The 20,578-nt window shown below is 33.2% G+C and overlaps 2 protein-coding genes across 12 annotated transcripts; both read left to right on the forward strand.

Annotated features, from left to right (window-relative positions):
• Window positions 1-668: 668 nt before the first annotated feature.
• LOC146943390 (mediator of RNA polymerase II transcription subunit 15a-like) lies at window positions 669-6,507 on the forward strand. 10 transcript variants are annotated; one of them, XM_085741649.1, is made up of 13 exons: window positions 669-984; window positions 1,474-1,504; window positions 1,580-2,001; window positions 2,118-2,330; window positions 2,445-2,514; window positions 2,875-2,994; window positions 3,208-3,283; window positions 3,664-3,814; window positions 4,032-4,217; window positions 4,551-4,778; window positions 5,563-5,760; window positions 5,839-5,927; window positions 6,114-6,507. In XM_085741649.1, exons 8-13 carry the CDS (start codon window positions 3,812-3,814, stop codon window positions 6,334-6,336), a joined length of 927 nt encoding a protein of 308 aa, XP_085597775.1. In that variant the 5' UTR covers window positions 669-984; window positions 1,474-1,504; window positions 1,580-2,001; window positions 2,118-2,330; window positions 2,445-2,514; window positions 2,875-2,994; window positions 3,208-3,283; window positions 3,664-3,811; the 3' UTR covers window positions 6,337-6,507. The 10 variants fall into 10 exon arrangements, with proteins under 10 accessions (XP_085597775.1, XP_085597773.1, XP_085597781.1 ...); XM_085741647.1 differs by having other exon boundaries at window positions 1,580-1,699; XM_085741655.1 differs by having other exon boundaries at window positions 1,580-1,699; window positions 2,941-2,994.
• A 9,368-nt stretch (window positions 6,508-15,875) lies between these two features.
• Window positions 15,876-18,894, forward strand: LOC146943391 (Protein kinase superfamily protein). Of its 2 annotated transcripts, none has more exons than XM_085741661.1 (2): window positions 15,876-18,087; window positions 18,614-18,894. In XM_085741661.1, exons 1-2 carry the CDS (start codon window positions 16,133-16,135, stop codon window positions 18,630-18,632), a joined length of 1,974 nt encoding a protein of 657 aa, XP_085597787.1. In that variant the 5' UTR covers window positions 15,876-16,132; the 3' UTR covers window positions 18,633-18,894. The 2 variants fall into 2 exon arrangements, with proteins under 2 accessions (XP_085597787.1, XP_085597788.1); XM_085741662.1 differs by lacking the exon at window positions 18,614-18,894 and adding an exon at window positions 18,139-18,459 and having other exon boundaries at window positions 15,876-18,086.
• The last annotated feature ends 1,684 nt before the right edge of the window (window positions 18,895-20,578 follow it).

A 20,578-nucleotide genomic window follows, 5' to 3' on the forward strand; every position in this document is an offset into this window, starting at 1 on the left:
TTAGGTCTTTTTAACAACTACAAAGAGAGTTTTGTTAGCAATGAAATTTGTCAATACAAGATTCAAACATAAAATAAAGAAAAAATTTCTTGCAAACTTAGTTGCTTACAATAAAAAATAAAAATAATATTTTTATATTTGCCCCCTCGTAAAAAGTTGCTAGCTTCGCCGCTGTGTCACCCTCACTTTTCAATCCAGATTTCATTAACAATTTAATTTCTTGCCACATTTAATTTAATAGTAGTACCCTGTCAAAAAAATAAATATAAAATAGTTTGTTTTGTCTTTCACTTGTATGCTGAATAAATTCAAAGACAATTACATCATCACCTATACAATACTCCATCCGGTCACTATTATAAGCAAATTTTGACTTTTTAGGTTCATTCAATAAATGATGTATATGGTCTATATTGTAAACCACATACATCATTTATTGAATGAATCTAAAAAGTAGAAATTTGCTTATAATAGTGACCGGAGGGAGTATATATCAAAGTATTTATCTGATACGGACTATACGATGAAATGAAATATCTTCTACTAAACTAAATTAGAAAATAAATGGCCGTGGAAATTACCATTTTGCCCTTATGAGGGGTATTTTGGTAAATTACAAAATGGGCTTCCCCTTGCCTATATATATGTGAAAAGAAAAAGAAAAAAAAGGGGAGAGAGAAATGGGAACGGGAGAAAGAAGGGGGGACGAGAGAAGGAAAACGGGAGAAGGGTCGACGCCGTCGAGGACGAGAGAGAAAAGAGAGAGAGAAACGGGAACGAGAGAGAGACGGGGTCGAGGGAGAGAGAGAGAGGGAGGGAGTTCCGGAGAAGAAGTTGTCGGCGGTGGGAGGGAGTACCTGAGAAGAAGTCGCCGGCGGTGGGAGGGAGTACCGGAGAAGAATTCTCCGGCGGTGGGATTGGATTGAAGATGATCGGAAAAGTCCTCGCTGTCTCTGCCGTTGAACACACGGATCTTCATGGGAGGTATTGTTTCTTCCTCTTTTGTTCATCTGAGATCATGCATGTCTCTAAAAATGCTTTATTGAATCAGTTTTTGTTAATTTAGATGTGAATTTATGTTTTTTCTTTCAATCTGATGTTAAGGGTTTGTGTATCGCATTTTTTTTCTTCTTTTCTGGGTTAATTTCGGTTTTAATTATTAGGGTTATGTTTGATATGAATTTAATTTGAATAAAAAAGAGGTAATTTGCTAATGTTTGATGGCAGTTTGGATTGGTTTTTACGAGTTCTGGAAATTTTAATTTTTTGTGGGTTTGTTGCTGAGATTTGAGAATGGTGATTGACTGAGTTTGTTGTTGTTTTCTGAATTAGGGTATGCTTGAATTTTGGGTCTTTCTCAGATTCTTGAAAAAAAAATGGAATTTTGTTGTCTTGGTTAAGGTCCTTTCATAATAATGTGTTTTTGCTGATATTGGTAATGTTATGTGATTTGGTTATGTTTATGATTGATAGGTTGGAGTGGACATTTTGTATCCAAGAGAAGGTACCATTTGTTATTTATGATTTGTTTATGATACGCTAATGAAGAATTCATGCATTTTTCATTATGCTGTTCTAGGTATTTTTGGGATTATGTAGAAAGGAAACAACTTAAATGGCCTGTGTCAAGTGAATGGTCTCCAGATGGGTGCTATTTGATGACAGGAAACACAACTCCAAGGCTTCAAGTTGATAATGGGTATGATCTACTCATTGCCTGAAAACTTTCAATCGTTTATCTTTATCCATGGGCACTCTGATTTTGTTGTTAAAATATGTATTAGATTTAAATTATGTTGAGAAAATATCTCTTGATTATGTTTGTTGACTTTTCTCCCTGTAACCAAGGGATTTAACTTTAGATTTGATTGCAATCACTTGGTTTTATATAACTTGGCTGAGACTGAGAGTAATTTCTCTGAAGCAATTCAAATCATCTCATTTAACAATTATGAAAAGTGATTAATTTCTGTCCCTCAAAAATTCTCCCAATGATAAATGGTAATGTCTCAGGAATTCATGCTATAGAAATTTTTGTATAATATTATAGTGAGATCTTGATGCATTGAAAACCAACTCTAAATGATTGTTACTGTCAACTGGTTTCCATTATGCAGGATTTTGGGATTAAATATAACATGGAAAATAGTGGACCTGCACCAGAGGGAATTACCAACAAAATATATGAATACACAACAACAATCAAGGAGTATTTGACTGCTTCAGATCTGCCAAATGTTCTGCTCACGACCTGGCTACATTAATTTATTTTCGCAGGTGGATATCACCATAGTAGGTGTCATAACGTTATAGTAGCCGAGAAGAACAAGGTACATTTGTTGTTGCTGTTATCATGTTTACTTTGTTCCATTTTTAAAGGTTGTGTTTCCTTAAGACATTGTATCACTAAATTTGTTTTGATGGAACTCTTTTTGTTGTTGTAGAACTTTGTTCCTGCAACAAGGGTGGAAAACATGCTCAGAAGCCTGCAGAACCTGAAGTTATTGTTACAAGGTGCTGATTCCTTAACTTTTGTTTTGAAAAGTTTGAGCTTTAGATAAAATAGTTGAAGAACTAAATGGCGGTTGTGAGTTTCTGTTTTATAGAAAGACTAATATGAGATGATGCCTTTTATTGTGTTTGCTCATGATGTTTAGCATTGTATTTTACCTTGTCTTTGTTACTTATGGTGGTTGTTTTGGTTTTGGTTCTAATAATGGCTAATGATTTGAGTCTGGTGTTACTTATGGTGGTTGTATGTTAATTTGTTGTTCTAATATGATTTGAGTCTGGTGTTACTTATGGTGGTCGTATGTTAATTTTTGGTTCTAATATGAGTTAATGCTTCAATTTTTCCAATCTTATTTCTTCCAGAATTAACTCATATGAGTTAGATTCAACTTTTCCATTGAATTTCGGAAACCATTTCGACTTTCACAGAGCCTTTACATGTCTGCATGAGTTTCAGATTATCCGCATTGTCATCGTCTTCAGGTATTTACTCAGTTACTCTACCCTAATGTCTTTTATTTTTTTATGTAGAAATTATCATTTTAAATATTGAAGTTTTATATGTTGAAAACTTATTGAAATCGAAGTCTTCAAATTTATGAGCAACAACTATAACTTTTTCAAAAAAGAAACTTAGAACAATAGCTAGCATATTCTTTGAATTCAATGTATTCAGATTTCTATCTTTATTCATAGGAAAACACAAAGAGGTTCAAGAAGAACATCACACGCAACAGAACCTCAGTTGATATTCTACACGGTTGTTTGAATTGTAAGGTTTTCTGATATTATATCTGCAAACATGGCTCTGCCTTAGGTTTATAAAATTATTTGAAATTGGATATATTTTAATAATGAAAGTGTTGAATTGAAGTATTTTGTCAAAGTGGGGCCATACAAATATAGATAGGTAAAGATGAGAGAGAGAGAGAGAGAGAGAGAGAGAGAGAGAGAGAGAGAGAGAGAGATTGTATGTCGCTATCTTGTGCGAAAAACAGTCTACTGCTTGATGGATGTGTGTTAATTTTGCATTTTCTTCTTCATTCCTCTTCACAAAATCTAGAGGTTTTTGAATTTACAATTTATAAATTGGCTATGGTGTTGATGTCCACCCCCTCTTCCTAACTGATTAGTATTTTCACTGGATGACAGAAAGTATCAGATTCTATTTATAATTCTGCTGAGCTTTTGCAAAGAAGAACATCCTCTGATGCAGAGAGGGCATTGGAACATATTAATGAGGCGTTGATGATCAATATGCACTCTGAAAAATTGCTTGAAATGAAGCAGAAGCTCTTTAATGGTTGGTGCCTCTTCTTATATTATGCTGCAATTTCGTTAAAGTTTATATTATGTATGATAGAGCATGTTTCATTTTCAAGTTACAGTTTCTGTATTTTCTCTCAAATTCTCTGAATCTATTAATATAAAAAAAAAAACTTAAGCGTCAGCATAAGCCTTTTAGTGTAGTAATTTATGCCAATTGATTCGAGTTGGTTAACTTTTGTTTCAAATATCAGCTGAGTTCTGCTGAGAAGAATGATTGTCCAATTGCTGCTGGTTGCCAAGTGACATATATGGATATTTCAGAACTCTCAAAAGTTGTCTACTTCAGACTATGGAGGTGTTCAATGCTGCTTAAAGCCTACTTTCACCTAGGAAAGCTTGAAGAGGGTCTTTCTTTGCTGGAACAACAAGAAGAAAAGGTGTCTGTCATAAATAAGTAATCATTACTATCCTATAACCCATTCACACTTATTTTTGGCAATTCTGGGGGTTCCCCTTTAATGCTTTATACTCACTAAAACCTGCAAACAATTGAATACACAATTTGTTAAAAACTGTTTTTGTTCAATAAGCATAAATTTTCCATCATGACAAAGAAAGGGAAAAAGGAATTATCTACTAACTATTTATAAAAATTTTGTAGTATTGTTTTACAATTTTGCAAATAACACTTTATCGACCAAGAAAAGGCTATCTTTGAGAAAGTAAAACCTTCGATGTTTGTTTATATAAAATTCAAAATTTGATTGTAGGAATTTTGGATGATGCCATTTGGTTTCTCTACACGAGAGAAGAAGTGGTGTGAATTTGCAGAACCTGTTGACGGGGAATCAACTGAATTTTTGCGAATCTTTGCACTGAAGTATAACATGGTGATTATAAGCCCATTTCTTGAGAGGGATATGAACCACGGAGAGGTTATTTGGAACACTGCCGTTGTGATTGGGAATCACAGCAATATAATTGGGATACACAGGAAGGTAAATTCTCTAAACTTTCTACTTCCACTTCTACTGGAATAGACCGTCTTTCAGCTATCTAATAAACATACAAAATTTTGCACAACCATGTAACAAGAGTCGGAGACTTCACTGAGAGTGCATATTATATGGAAGGAAATATAGGTCACCCTGTATTTGAAACAGAATTTGGAAAGATTGACATTAATATATGTTATGGTAGGCACCATCCTTTAAACTGTTAAACTTTTGGCATGAATGGCGCCGAAATTGTTTTCAACCCTTGTGCCACTGTTGGTGAACTCACTGAAGCAATGTGGCCAATAGAGGTCAGTTGTTTTATATTGATGGAAAACATGTTAAACTCTTATCTGGTATTTCTTAATGTTTATAAATTATTCTAGCATAGATGTAGGCCCATATTCCATATTTCTCTAAACCGTCTTTGAAGTACTTGCTTCAATGTTGATTTGCTTTTCTAAAAAGGGACAAATTGAAGTGTATTGTTTTGAGTAAGTAAACTCATAAAAGCTATTAGAGGGATATGCTACTGTCATTAACTTGGTGGCATTTGGAATATGTTTGATTTGGTCAAATAAATTTAACAACACATGCTATGCCCATGTTTGATTAGTTTACAGTTATTTTTTTCTCTCCCATTAAGCCACTGTAAATTTTTTTAATACACTTCTGTCATTGCTATGACACTACTATGTAGCTCTACATTTTCTCTTAAATTTGTGTTCAATAACCGATCTGATGTTTTGGTCTTTGGTTCTGATATAGAGTTTGTGTACTGTGGCAGGTTAATCATGCCCTTTTGGAAGAAATACAGCAAATTAATCGCCGAATTATTGACACAGTAGTAGACATAAGTAATGAAGATGTTGATTCAACTACAGCCGCTGCTGCTGCTGAGTGGGTTCATGGGACCATTGTCAAATGTTCTTTCATTCCTGTGTCTCTCAGCCCATCTTTAAAATCTCAATATGCTTCACTACAGGTATGGACTCCCAGATTTTGCAACTGATTTTTTTTTTATAGCTTTTATTAGCCTTAATTGTGTTTTATCACCTTACAGTCACCTATTCAGCCTCTGCGCTTGCTGGTTCCTCCAAACTATCCTAATTCTTCTCCCATATTCATAGACAAGTTTCCAGTTGAATCCCGGTGAGATAATGGAACATTTTAGCCCCCACATGCTTTAATTTTGCTAATTTCGGATCTGAAATGTTTTGTATTTTCTCTTCCAAATAGTGGCAGTCTACACAATGCATGTATCACTTTTCACCCTTATCTTTAAATTTTGCTGCGAATTGTTTCTAATGCATAGTGTTATTATATACGTTATGGCAGTAAGGGGAATGAGGATCTTTCAGAGAAAGCAAAAGTGAAGCTTAGCATGTCCTTATGTAATTTCTCACAACCTATGTCCCTTAAGGATATAGCAAAGACTTGTGATCCTACTGCTCGCGGTGTTATTTCCGAGTATGCACAACAATTTGGTGGAGGAACATTCAGCTCTAAGTATGGAGAATGGCAGGAGTTCACATCTTGGGAAGATTTGTTAGCTGCATAATGAATTATTCTTAAATAGTGGCAAACATTATATGAAGACCTTTTTAATTTTGGCCTAGGAGGTTTCAAACATTATTATATTTTAACTAGCAACAAACCTGTTGTTTATTCAATAATAGCAAATTAGAATCCTCTCCATTTCTTAAACGAAATAGAGAACTCCATTTATAAAGTCACATGAGTAATATGCATCTCTTTACATTATTTTTGGATGAAAATTAAGGTTTGGGACATAGTACAATTGCATAGTTTCATCTATGTTTTGCGCCTATAGTACAATTGCATAGTTTCATCTATGTTTTGCGCCTATCTAATGATCTCATTACAGATGACAAATGACAAAGATGACACTAAGAATTTGCTGAGTTAATAGTTTAAGGGGATTGATCTGCATATTTCTGAAATTAGGCAATTGTGCGTAGTTTCTATCTACAGTTACATTGCATTCATTCATGAATTTACTGAACTCATAATGAGTCTGATCATGTTGCACATATGCATGTTTGAACATAATCTTTTGAAGAAAGATGGCTTATACTAAAATTCAAGTCTATATTTTATCTGTTACCAATAGAATTTACCATGTCAGTTGAGCCAATATTTTTGAGTATTTCAATTGTGTTACAACTTCTTTCAAATTAGTACGCTATATAATTGATCTATTCTGAAAGTTTATTGTTCATGTCTAGAGAATTGATACATCAGGTTGATTTCATAGCAGAAAAATTGATCACGATGAAATATAGAGAACCAAATTAGTACAATGCAGTGAATTGTGTTAAGAGTTTTTTTTCTTCAAATTAGTAGAGTTTGGTTTGGTGCTATATCATTGATCCCACAAAATAAATTAGCAAAAAAACGTTAAATATAAAATAGAGATTGTCAATTTCATTGGATAATGAAAATGGAACACATGAAGCTATTAGAGGAAGTAGAAGCATACATGAAGTGAAATGGGACTCATCATCAAATCTAAAAGTAAAGTAGACAATGTTGCATTAGAATCTCTATCGATCTTGTGCGTGTTAATGTTATTAGTTTTCCCTTTCGCATGTGCACAGTGTACTTGACTCTTTATTTTATGCCATTTTTTATAGTACTTGAACAAATAGAGTTGCATCATTATTCGTATATAACAAAGTATTTCGAAATCTTGTGCAATATCCATTAATTTGGTCATTTTTCTTTTGGAACAATTTTTTACAAGATACGTTATTCAACAGCTTCTGGTCAAAGTTCATTCCATTCAATTTTATGCCTTCAAAAAAAGTACTTTTTTTAGTAAGTACTTAATTAATATTGTGTTTGGCCTAACTTCTCCTTAAAAATGTAGAGAAGTTTGAAAAAGTCGGGTCAAACGATACCTTAATCTCCCACAACGGCAATGTAGAAGCAACTAAATTTGGGAGAAAAAATTGAAAAATAGTTAAAAATATAAAAATTGGAAAATAATTAAAAGTTATTAAAAATATAAAAATTAGAAAATAATTAAAATAATTGGTTAGGGGCAAAAATGGAAATTCGTAGGCAATTGGTTTTAAAAAAAAACAATATATATATATATAGGGCATTTCAAGTGAGAGGAGTGGTTATTATGAGAGATGAGAGGACTTAATAATAACCATTGAATCTAAACTAATCATGTTACTTCATCAATAGCTATGCAGTCAATTAAAACAAAAAACACAGCTCTTCATCTTTCCTCTGCACACGCTTCTCAATGCAACTTGTACAGAACCCTTTAGCTGGCGATGGCGATGGCAATGCTTACTGCTTTTGTTAGAAGATTTCTATGGCCACCTAAATCATACATACCCCAATTGAATGTTTTTTTTCTATTTTCCATTTTCGTGACCCGTTTGAGGGGTAACCTTGGCGCAACTGGTAAAGTTGTTGTCATGTGACTGTAAGGTCACAGGTTCAAGTCCTGGAAACAACCTCTTGTGTAAAAACAGGGTAAGGCTGCATACAATACACCAAATGGTGGGACCCCTTCCCGGACCCTGCGTATGCGGGAGCTTCAGTGCACCGGGTTGCCCTTGCCATTTTCGTGACCTGTTTCTTATCAGCTTGTGATTATTTGTTAGTCTTCTACAAAATTACTCTAACTAATTGGAATTTCTCTCCCAAAGCTATCATAATATTTCTTTTCTTTGACAAAATCTTATTACGTTTTCTTTCTATTGAACCTAAATTAAGGGAGAGGAAAGAAAGGAACAGAAGAACGTTGAAGAGATCCTTTCTATAGAGAGAAAAATCAAGGAAGAACAATACATAGAAGAAGTAAAAAGAGCAGTCACTTATGGCTTATGCAATAGAAAGAGAACGGGATAAGGGAAATGGAGAAAGCCACACAAGGAGGGTTGTGCTGATTCAGGGCGCACCATAAATATTTAAAGAAAAATTAAATCACAACCGTTAATTAAGATCCAATGGTTATTATTAAGTCCTCTCATCTCTCATAATAACACTCCTCTCATTTGATATGATATATATATATATATATATATATATATATATATATATATTTTTTTTTTTTTTAAGTATAATTTTTTTAGGCATCTAGATCTTTTTTGAAGAAAAGACATCTACATTTTTACTTTTAATTAAAATCAAAATTTTATAAAAATAATCATACGCATTATGCAACGCCAAAAAAAATTATACGCAGTAGCGTAACATAAAAACAGACACACATAAAGTATTACTCTAAACGCTAATGTGTGTGTGTGTGTGTGTGTGTGTGTGTGTGTGAGGTTGAAGAAAGAAAATAAAAATATTTGGTATCATTAAATGACAGCGTGAATAAAAATATTTGTGAGGTTGTGATGATTAAACGATATTGAAATTAAATATATAAGTGATAAAAAGATAATAAAATTCCTTTGAAAAGAAGGTAATAAAATTAAATGGGACCTCCTTAAATAAAATTAAATGGAACGTTTCAAAAAAAAAATTAAATGAAAGAAAAAAAATATTGAAATATAATATTAACAAATAAAAGAAAAGGTTCCCAACGTGAATTGAAGAGAGATACTTGTGAAATAAATTATCGAGAAGTAGTTTTCTGAAGTAACATTCAACAACTTTTGGCCAAAGCTCATTCCATTCAATTTTATGCATTAAAAAAAGTACTTTTTTTAGTAAGTACTTAATTGATATTGTATTTGGCCTAACTTCTCCTTAAAAATGTAGAGAAATTGAAAGAAAAAAACCCGGGTCAAACAGTATCTTACTCGCCCACAACGGCAGTGTAGAAGCAACTGGATTTGGGAGAAAAAATTGAAAAATAGTTAAAAAATTTTAAAAATATATAAAATTGGAAAATAGTTAAAATAAATTGGTGAGGTAGCACTCAACCAAGCAACACTAAAAAAATTATATGCATTAGCGTAACAAAAAAACAGATAGACGGACATAAAATATTACTCTAAACGTTAATGTGTGTGTATATGTTCGCGAGGTTTAAGAAAGGAAATAAAAATATATGCGATCATTAAATGACAGCGTGAATAAAAATACTTGTGAGGTTGTGATGATTAAACGATATTGAAATTAAATATATAAGTGATAAAAAGATAATAAAATTTCTTTGAAAAAAAGATAAAATTAAATGGAACCTCCTTAAAAAATTAAATGGAAGAGTTAAAAAAAATAAAGTTAAATGGAAGAAAAAACATATTGAAATATAATATTAAAAAATAAAAAAAAGGTTCCCAGCGTGAGTTGAAAAGAGATGCTTGTGAAATAAATTGTCGAGAAGTAGTTTTTTAAAGTAACATTCAACAGCTTCTGTCATCCCAAAATGTTTAGCATAGAACACATTCACATTTTACCAGCATATATCAACACACAACACATTCACATCCCAGGATGCTGAAACAATAAATCTTCTAAGGTCAATTAGTTTTAAACTGTAAGTGTTCAATTTTTTCTGTGAATGGATCATTTCATTTGCTGAATTTCTAATATTTATCCCTAGGGAGATTGTCTAAGTTCTATAACAAGTTTGGCTAATCTGAAAAAAAATAATGGAACAATTATAAGTTGATAGCAATGAATTTAAAGAAATCAATTTGAACTTAAATGAAGAAACTGAAAACAAATCATGCAAAATCAATTTGTCAAGAATATGTGTAGCAATACCACAACTTAAAATATGAAGTGTGTCTTTGGTTGGTAAAGTGACAAACATATAGGGCAGAGATATTAAAAATTTGGTAAAATGATGCATTGAAAAATAAATAGAATTGGTTGTTGCAACAATTAGGACCAAGAAAGGAGACTGTGCTGATAAAATCAACAAATAGGACTAAATTTATTCCAGTGATTTACATTCTGGTCTGTTTAAGGCATTGTTTATGTTTTAATCAATACTAATACTCATGCACAAGAAGCTAAGAACATAAAATGAAGAGGGAAGAAGGATCGACTCTCCTTCCAGCACCACATCTACCATGTTTTCCTATGAACTTACTTCTGTCATAACATTACCTTATTCAGTAATGATGGTAAAGTCGCAAAGAGCTAGCTGAATCTTTGACAACCAAAACCAAGAGATTGTGGAATCAATTTCTAATCCTCGATGTGAAATTGAAGTTGAATCATCTCCTACTCACAATAGTGGCAGAAACTCGATTGTGGGAGACACATATTGTACTAATAATTAAGTTATTCAATGTTTGCCACAATCTGACCTACTTCCTGAATATGTTACACCCTCATAATGGCTACTGTAACTGGAGTAAATTGTAGTGAAATAGTTCCAATGAAAACCAAACTTTCATTAATATTTTGATAAAGGTTTATAATATTTGTGCAATATTCGTTCATTTGCTCATTTTTTCTTTGGAACAATTTTTTTTTGTTGCAATGGTTTCGTTTTTGGTAGACCTATCTAAGATTTGATATGTTATGGATCATGGTTTTTTATATTTATATGCATGTAATATCTAAATTTCGAATCAGTTTACTTTTAAGCGTATTAACAAATATGCGTTTGCCAACAAAATTATCCGAAAAAAGCAATCCACCCCGTGCGAAGCACGGGTTTGTAACTAGTTTTTTGAAGAAAACCATGAAATGAAATATCTTATTACGACTCATGTCTATCATTCATGATAAGTCCATAATAATAGTATGCCACATTTGTTAGTCTTGTAATAATCCACTTCGTTGCAATGAGTAATTGCAAAAGTCAAAACACCTTTCTTGCTTTAGCAAGTAGCACGTCGTTGCAATGAGTAATTGCAAAAGTCAAAACACCTTTCTTGCTTTAGCCACCTTTCTTGCTTTAGCAAGTAGGAGATACCAGTCTTTGACCCGTTTAACATACAAAGTAATGTAATTGGAGACCTAACTCATCCTTAAAAATCGGTTTATAAGGTGAGGATTGCCTCCTCTATATAAACTCTTACTAAGAGTGTTATCTATCCGATGTGAGACATAGGTTTTTCCCAATAGACCCTCGTCACGCCCAGCACTCTTTGGGCTTTGGTGCGTGAATCGGTAAGTGACCCTTGAATTCGACAAACTCTGATACCATAATGAAATGATTTCTGCTCTTCCCCCATCATAAAACACTCGCTCCCTGCAGCCATGCCCAAAATACCACTGCACGAGTTAAATAACGCAAGTGTAAATCAAACGTGACTTAGTTTTACACATGCGTGACTTAAGTCACGCCACATGAGTTAACTCACGCAGGTGTTACATCCCGCGTGAGTTAACTCACGATAGTATATTTGTTGTCAGAGATCCATGTTGCTGATTAGTTGACAAGACCCAGGCTACTGAATCAGGCCTCTTCTTTTGTTTTCACTTGTGTGTTTAATGTTATTTTGTGAGTATTAACTTCACTTCACTTATGAGGGATATAAAAGAAATTATGTATTTCTTTGCTTATTAACTTCCTTCTTGGCATTAAAATATCCATATTTGTTTTCATATTTTTAATATAAAAGAAAAGAACATGGTCTCAAGCTGATTTGGTAAGCAGTTTTAGAAAAAGCATACTTTTTTTTCTTCAAAAAAAGTTGATTTCACATCAGTAGATTAGAGGACTAATGTGACATATGCTTATTTAACTTCAGTGTCTATCATACAACTGATGTAAAAACCCCGATGTTAGACTTTAAAGAAAACGTATCACGACATTGGGTAGAAGGCCTGATGTGGAAAGTTTGTTTTCACATCAGTTGGTACCCGATGTGAAATGACATGGACATACCACATCATGTCACCTTACATCAGTTGCCACATGATGTGAAAACTCCTTTCTGTAGTAGTGAAAAATATAACGTGGTTCAGTCATAAAAATTATCACAAAATGATGTACAAATACCATTTCTCTTTTTTATTCACGTTCAATTAACAACAATTGGTATCAAAAGCAAGTACTGCTGGAATCGTCGCTCCGACGGTGTTCAACCGAAGTAACTACCATCTTTTGGCAAAGCGTATGGAGACATATTTGGATGCTTTGGGTTTATGGAAAGTAATGGAAGAAGATTATGAAACTCATGTACTTCTGAATACTCCATTAACTACTTTGTTGTATGCCACATCTATGAAATATTCCATGAATGTTGATGACTTGTCCATTAAGTAATGTAGAACACTCTATTTAATGATCGAAAATATGAATATTTTCAAGTTTATTTTTCCGTGAATGCGTGTTACTAAATGACATGGATAATGTGTCTATTACAACTTACAATGTAATGTTAACGGTCCAAATAATAGAGAGGGTAATACAAAATTAAAATTGCAAAATAAAAAGGACCGTCGTAGACTCTAACCATTGTGCGCACTTCTTTTTTTCTTTGCTAACACTTTACTACTATGAGAAATGATATTTTGACAACCACTTTTTAACAACTTTTGGACAACTTTCTCTCTCATACTCACATGATATTGTTATCTTCTCTCTTCCTTTTTCTCTCTCCATTGTTTTTGACCAATAAGAAGTGAGAAAAACAAGGTTGTCAACAAAGTTGTCATCAAATGGATGTCAAAATATCATTACTCTACTACTATATTGTTGTGGAGGAAGATGTACACTACTATCAAAGCAACTGTTAATTCACTTAAAATGTTTGGTGTCGGGTGTACCATTGGGGTATATACACATTTAAATAAAGAGAAAAAGAAAATGATAAAGTATATGTATTAGATTAGATTAATGATGCGATAGAAAATGAGATATTTAGTCCCTCTATATAATCAAAAATGAAAAAGAGATATACATATTAATTATTAAATACGAAGCTGAATATGTGTAATATGATGTTGAATATGTGTAGAAAAATAAAATGTGTATAAATATGAGAAATGATATTTGTATATCCATTTTGCGATAATTTAGATAATTTTCTCTCTTACTCACATAATATTTTTATTCTCTCTTTTATTGTTTTTGAATGATAAAAAGAGAAAAAAGATTGTCACAAATGTTATTTTCAACTAGTCGTATAAATATGATTGTCTTTTAAATATCATTGTTGTATTAAAATAGTCGTACAAATTTCTTAGGTATGTTATGTCGGCAAATGCCAATTCTTTCAAATACTGATTAATCATTATCGAATACAATTTGTGATATAATAATTTATTACACATGCCACTAGTTTTATCTATATTTCCTCCCTAGAAGGAGCATTTTTAAGTTTGATGGCTTGACCTTCTTAGAAATACCCTCTAAACGAAATAATATAGGTTAGAGACAATCACCTATGATTATTTCTTTTAAGCACATGTCACCCTTACTTTTCAATCCAGATTTCATCAACTATTTAATTTGTTGCTACATTTAATTTAATAGTACCCTGTCAAAAAAGAAATACATAAAATTGATTGTTTTGTCTTTCCATTGTATGCTGAGTGCCCGTCTGGTTCAGCTTTGAATATAATTGATTCTGAGAGAATTGATTCTGATAGAATTGATTCTGACAGAATTGATTCTGAGAGAATTGATTTATGTTTGGATACAATTATGTAGAATTGATTAAACAAAATGATTTATGTTTGGATGCAATTATGTAGAATTGCTTTTGAATGTATAATTACTAAAATAGACATAGCTAAAGGAGAATTGATAAAGAATGAGAATTGATAAAGGGCAATAAAGTAAAATAACGTGTTGTAATAATAAAATATACAAACCTATACACGTTGTTCAAGGAGAATTGATTCTAGAAAAGCTAGAAGCTAGGATTTGTAGCTTCATGGAGAATTGCTTTTGGAGGACAAAAGCAATTCTGAAAAGCTGAACCAAACACGTTGTTTTTGGCTAGAATTGTTTTTGGCACTGTAGAGAATTGATTTTGGGCTAGAATTGCTTCTCAGAAGTGGAACCAAACAGGCCCCGAATAAATTTAAAGACAATTACATCATCACCTATACAAAGTATTTATCTGATATGGACTATCTCTATACCATGAAATGAAATATCTTATTACGACTCATGTCTATCATTGATTTAAGTCCATAATAATAGCATGACACATTTGTTAGTACTTGTAATAATCCAAATCGTTGCACTGTGCAATTAAAGTGCCAAAGTCAGAACACCTTTCTTGCTTTATCAAATAGCAACAATATTTTCAGCCGCCCACATACCTCCAATTGCAAAAGCGCGTGTATAAATTGCATGTCACGACACTAAATAAATAATATTGTAAATTAATTAATGCTTATTTTCAACTCATCATCATCATCTCCAACTTGAACCAACATCTTATTATTGATTCCATTCTTACTTACATATGAAAAATGTGATTAGGAGAAAAAAATACTCTATGATTAGTGGATATTCCTTCAAGCTTAGTCGAACAAATCAAGTGAAAATTGCCATATTTATACAATATAGATATAACTTTTATGCCGATTTAATTTAATCTTGATTTAATCCTACCAAACTGTTGTAACAATTTAGTTTGGTTATGTTGGAAATTAATTGTGAGTAATTATGTACTACATGAACTAGAAATAGAGGAAACGTTGAATATGTAAGAGAGAAGGAGACACCTATACCTGATACCTTAGAGTTTTGGATGGAGATGTAGTGTTTAAGTCTCTTAGTAGTTTTAGACGTTTAATCCATTGCCACTCCCAAATAGGTTACCATAAAAGATTGTGGTCTTAGACATTTAGCACACTATCGCTCTCGACGCTCCCAGACTAACCAACATGTTACCATGAAAGGTTGTAGACATGATCTGTTGGAACACAATACTGTTCCGACACAATTTATTAAATTTTGTGATGAACAGTTTGTTATGCAACAAATGTGAATTAAAATTGTTTCATGAACGAGGACCTATAAACTTAATTGTATTAAGATTTTGATTTAAATCGTATTGTTCATTTCATTTGGATGGTTACTGTGAACTCAATGTAGATGATATCGTGACTCAACATAGTTTGTATTATTGTGCCTTTCTAGAAACACATGATTAGAAACCAAGTTGATGTAACGCGTGGTGTACACTCTCTTATGCTGAAAACTCAGTTAAACAACCTCAACATAACATACACGACACCTAACCCAACCAGCAGCCAGAAAAATGACAGAAACGAAATATGATGCTTTTGTTTGACTAAGCAAAGCTCCCTCATTGATTTGATTCTCTTCTCTTCTCACTTCTCTTCTCTCTCGCTTTCTTGTTTTCTAGATTCTTCATTTTTTTTCTTCACTTTCCTCTTTTGACTCATCAATCATCACCATAGTTTCCTTTCCTAAACAGAAAGTTCTCAAACAAAACAAAAAAACCAACACAACACAACACAATCCTAGGATGAAGATTTTTACGATGTTTTTGTTTTTGTTTCTAAGCATGAACATGTTGATGATGAGTTTAAGGACTATTTCAGCAGCTCCTACTCCTTCTCCTTCATCTACATGTCCTATGGACCTCAACTATGTCCTAAGAATTCATTGGAACTCTTCAGCTTGTCAAAATTTCAAGTCTTTATCATCCAAAGAAACTAGCACATGTTGTGCATCAGTTTTGTCTCTTTTTGGAATAGGATTTGCACAACATCTAAAAGAAACTTCACAGTTCAATCTTCAAGACCTTCAAACTTCAAAGTCATGCATGCAAGATTTTCAATCAAAGCTTAACTCTTTATCACTTTACAACAACTTGGTCAACTCTTGTTTTGACCCTCTTCAATTTGTTATCTCTCGTAACATATGTGCAGGTATTGAAACTGTTCATGATTGGAATGAGAAAGTGGGTCAGAATTCATCTTTGAATACTGCTTGCAAACCAGATCTCACTGATCTTTCTCTGTGTGATGTCTGTGTTTCTGCTGGATTACAGGTTAAGCAGAAGCTTGTTTCAATTAGTGGTAATTCTTCTCAGTCATTGAGTTGTTTTTACTTTGCAATTCTTTATGCTGCTGGAATTGTGAATGAGTTTGGACCTGAAAGTAATGGTGCTGTTACTTGTGCTTTTAGTTTACCTGTTTATTCACAAGTTGGTTCTGGTTCAAAGGGTCATCAGGGTCTTGTGTTTGGGTTAACAGGAGCTGGTGTTGCTTTGTTTGTTATGTGTTCTTTGTTGGGTTTATACGTTTGGTGTGATAGGAAACGTATGAGGAAGAGAAAGCTTGAAACTTTTCAATTTGATTTTGATCCTGAGGAACAAGGTTCTAGGCGTAGGTTGAGGCCTAATACAGGGTCAATTTGGTACAAAATTCAGGAACTTGAGAAAGCTACTGATAATTTTTCATCCAAGAATTTCATAGGGAGAGGTGGGTTTGGTTTGGTTTTCAAAGGAACTTTGGCTGATGGATCTGTTGTTGCTGTTAAGAGGGTTTTAGAATCTGATTTTCAAGGGGATGTTGAGTTTTGTAATGAGGTTGAGATAATTAGTAATTTGAAGCACAGGAATCTGTTACCTCTTAGAGGTTGTTGTGTGGTTGATGAAAATGAGAATTATGGTGATAAAGGAAGTCAAAGATACCTTGTTTATGATTACATGCCAAATGGAAACTTGGAAGATCATCTTTTTGTATCAAAGGATCCTAAAAAAGCAAACAAATCATTGTCTTGGCCTCTTCGAAAAAACATAATCTTGGATGTCGGAAAAGGGTTGGCTTATTTACACTATGGAGTTAAGCCTGCAATTTATCATAGGGATATCAAAGCTACCAATATACTACTTGATGAAGATATGAGGGCAAGAGTTGCTGATTTTGGTCTTGCTAAACAAAGTAGGGAGGGTCAGTCTCATCTCACTACTAGAGTGGCCGGAACTCACGGATACCTAGCGCCGGAATATGCGCTCTATGGTCAGCTGACTGAGAAGAGTGATGTATACAGCTTTGGTGTGGTTGTTTTGGAGATAATGTGTGGTAGGAAGGCTCTTGATTTGTCCTCATCGGGCTCTCCGCGAGCGTTCTTGATCACGGATTGGGCTTGGTCGTTGGTGAAATCGGGGAAAATAAACGAGGCTTTGGATGCTTCTCTTCTGAAAGATGATAACACTGCTAGTGCAAATCCTAAGAGCATAATGGAAAGGTTTTTGCTTGTTGGAATTCTATGTTCTCATGTAATGGTTGCTTTGAGGCCAACAATTTCTGATGCTTTGAAGATGTTGGAAGGGGATATTGAAGTTCCTCAAATTCCAGATAGGCCTATGCCTCTTGGCCATCCTGCATTTTATAATAACGATGGCAACGGCAACACTTTTAGCATATCTCCGGCATTAAGCGGCCTCAAATTACCCGCCGGCGACATGCTCAGGTAATGAATTAAGAAGTTACCTTAATCCTTTGCATCTCTTAATAAAATGTGGAAAGGTGGAAGTTGTTTTCGATCTATGTTCTGCCCCGAATATAGTCAAATCGAGGTTAATAAACAGATCAGTATCATGTTACAAGTGAATTTACTTCCACCCCACAATCTGTTCTCAAGATCAGATCTCAAGACTGAAAGCTTGCAGTCACAGTTGTGCATCAAGAAATTGTATGTAGCGTACTTATAATGTCAACCATGAAGAAACTTAGCAGCTAGAAGTAGATGTAATAGTTTAGGATATTTAGAAAATTATCTTGTAAGAAGGTTGCATTAATGCTTTCAGTAATTTTCTTGTAAAACAAGGCATGCACAAATAAACTTGTATATAAAGGAAAATGTTTTGTTTGATGGAAAGTTAGTGTTATTGATGGTTTTACAAGTTTATCCTGTTTTATAATGTTTGGTCTTAATTTGTCATGTGTATATTGGAATTAAGTAAATGATATATACCTTTTTATTATGCTTAAAACAGGTCCATTTGTGAGAGATGAGCTAGCTCTCAAAGGGATCTTCAAGTCAACGATCTAGCTTATTTTTTGTTCATATGCAGACCATTAAAGTGGATCAAAAGGAAATGATTTTTTTGCCCTTAGTTTTCTTTTTGCCTGTGCCCTTTTTAAATAGTTTTGACATACTTAGTACTTGTAAGTAGTTTAGACTTTAGATAGCTTTGTAGGTTGGCAAAGTTTCTGTATAACATGTGTATATGGTTATGGTTTCTATGCTAATAATTCAACATGGTATAACATGTCACTGCTCTTGTTTAAGTGGGGCTCTGCAAACGAACGGTGAGATTAGACCCCTCGAATTAGTCGGTCTTTGAGTCGGATATCGAGTTTTCAAAAGAAAAAAAACAGTATTGAAAGAAGAAGTGTTAGCATACATGAGATCTTTAGATTCAATCCTTGTTCTTTTATACCGTAAGTTGCAAGGACACAAATTCAATTATTAGTAAGATGATTGAATATTACAAGGTAAGAACGCCAAAAAAAATTGTACTCAAACCGTGCATGCTTATATTTCCTTTTGATTTTAAGGTTTCAACGAAAATGATTTTCGCTTATGCTGAGCTTTTCCAAATTACCAAATATTACCAAGAGGATTGTGTATAGAGAAGTATTTTAAAGATTAAAATATGGTAGAGACTAGCTGCAATTATGACTGCCTAGTTACTCGGTAGCACTCGGGTGACATAGAATTGATGACATTGGTCAACCATAATGTCACAAGTGACTTTTTTTCTCTCTCTTTTACAAGGATTGTGACATTGTGGTTGGCCAATGTCACCAATTTTATATCACCTATCCCTCAAATTTTTTATTTTTTTTATATATCACCTAGTTTCTCAATTGCACGATTTTGTAAACCCTCTAACATCAATTGAGCGATTTTGGTCTTCGTAGTTTCTCAATTGTGCAACTTTGACACATCTAATTTATTCCATTTCTGATTTCAACGTTACAATATTGAGCAATCTTAGAAAACTACGACATGCTAAGGTTAGTTTGACAAACCGTTTGGTAATAGTGATTTACTCACGAGTTTATACTGTTTTTAATAAATTCATTCAAGTAACCTATAACATATCATTGTTTCTCTCAATTTTATCTGTGTAACCTTAATTGAAAAAGATAAATGAATATTCATTAGATGAGAAATGTTAGGGTCACACCAACTAACACTCTTTTTTAACACACCCAATAAAAATTAGCCATGCGTTCCATTTTTTTAATTCAATTTACTTGTAACCTGTTCATCCTGTTTCTAAATTTTGGAGAGAGAAAAAAGAAAAAGAAGAGAGAAACAAAGCGTGAGTTTGTTCACCCTCTTCTCCTATTCTCCAAAACTTCTACTCCCACTGTCAAACATCTATTTTCTTTCCCAGGACAACAAATTGGAATTTCTCAATTTGAAAAACCCCAAATCTGCCGACGTCTATCTTCAAATTAAATATCCTTGGTGAGAAAATTAGCCCTAATTATAATCTTCCCCTAATAACTACTTACGATGCACATATTGATTCATAGGATGTTTCACCAACCCCACTAATTATATATTCAGGTGAAATTTTGATTTACCAAAATTAAAATCATTCAAGTAGTATGTGATTGATCATGAGACGGAAGCCTTCTTTTTCTCTCTTCTTTTTTCTCTTTCTCTCTCCAAAATTTAGAAACAGGATGAGCAGGTTACAAGTAAATTGAATTAAAAAAATGGACACATGGTTAATTTTTATTGGGTGTGTTAAAAGAGAGTGTTAGTGGATGTGACCCTAGCATTTCTCTTCATTAGCTAGTTCAAGCACTAACTTTAACAAACATTACAAATTCAATTACCTAACTTATTTGCTACTCCCTCAGTCCCATAATACATGACACAGTTGACCATATTACGCAATTCAATGCATAATTTTGAGCGTAAATTTCTTGAATAATAT

This window comes from Medicago sativa, chromosome 2, assembly GCF_051527215.1.
Source record: "Medicago sativa cultivar Bolivia chromosome 2, Bolivia_mono, whole genome shotgun sequence".
Classification (NCBI taxonomy): domain Eukaryota; kingdom Viridiplantae; phylum Streptophyta; class Magnoliopsida; order Fabales; family Fabaceae; genus Medicago; species Medicago sativa.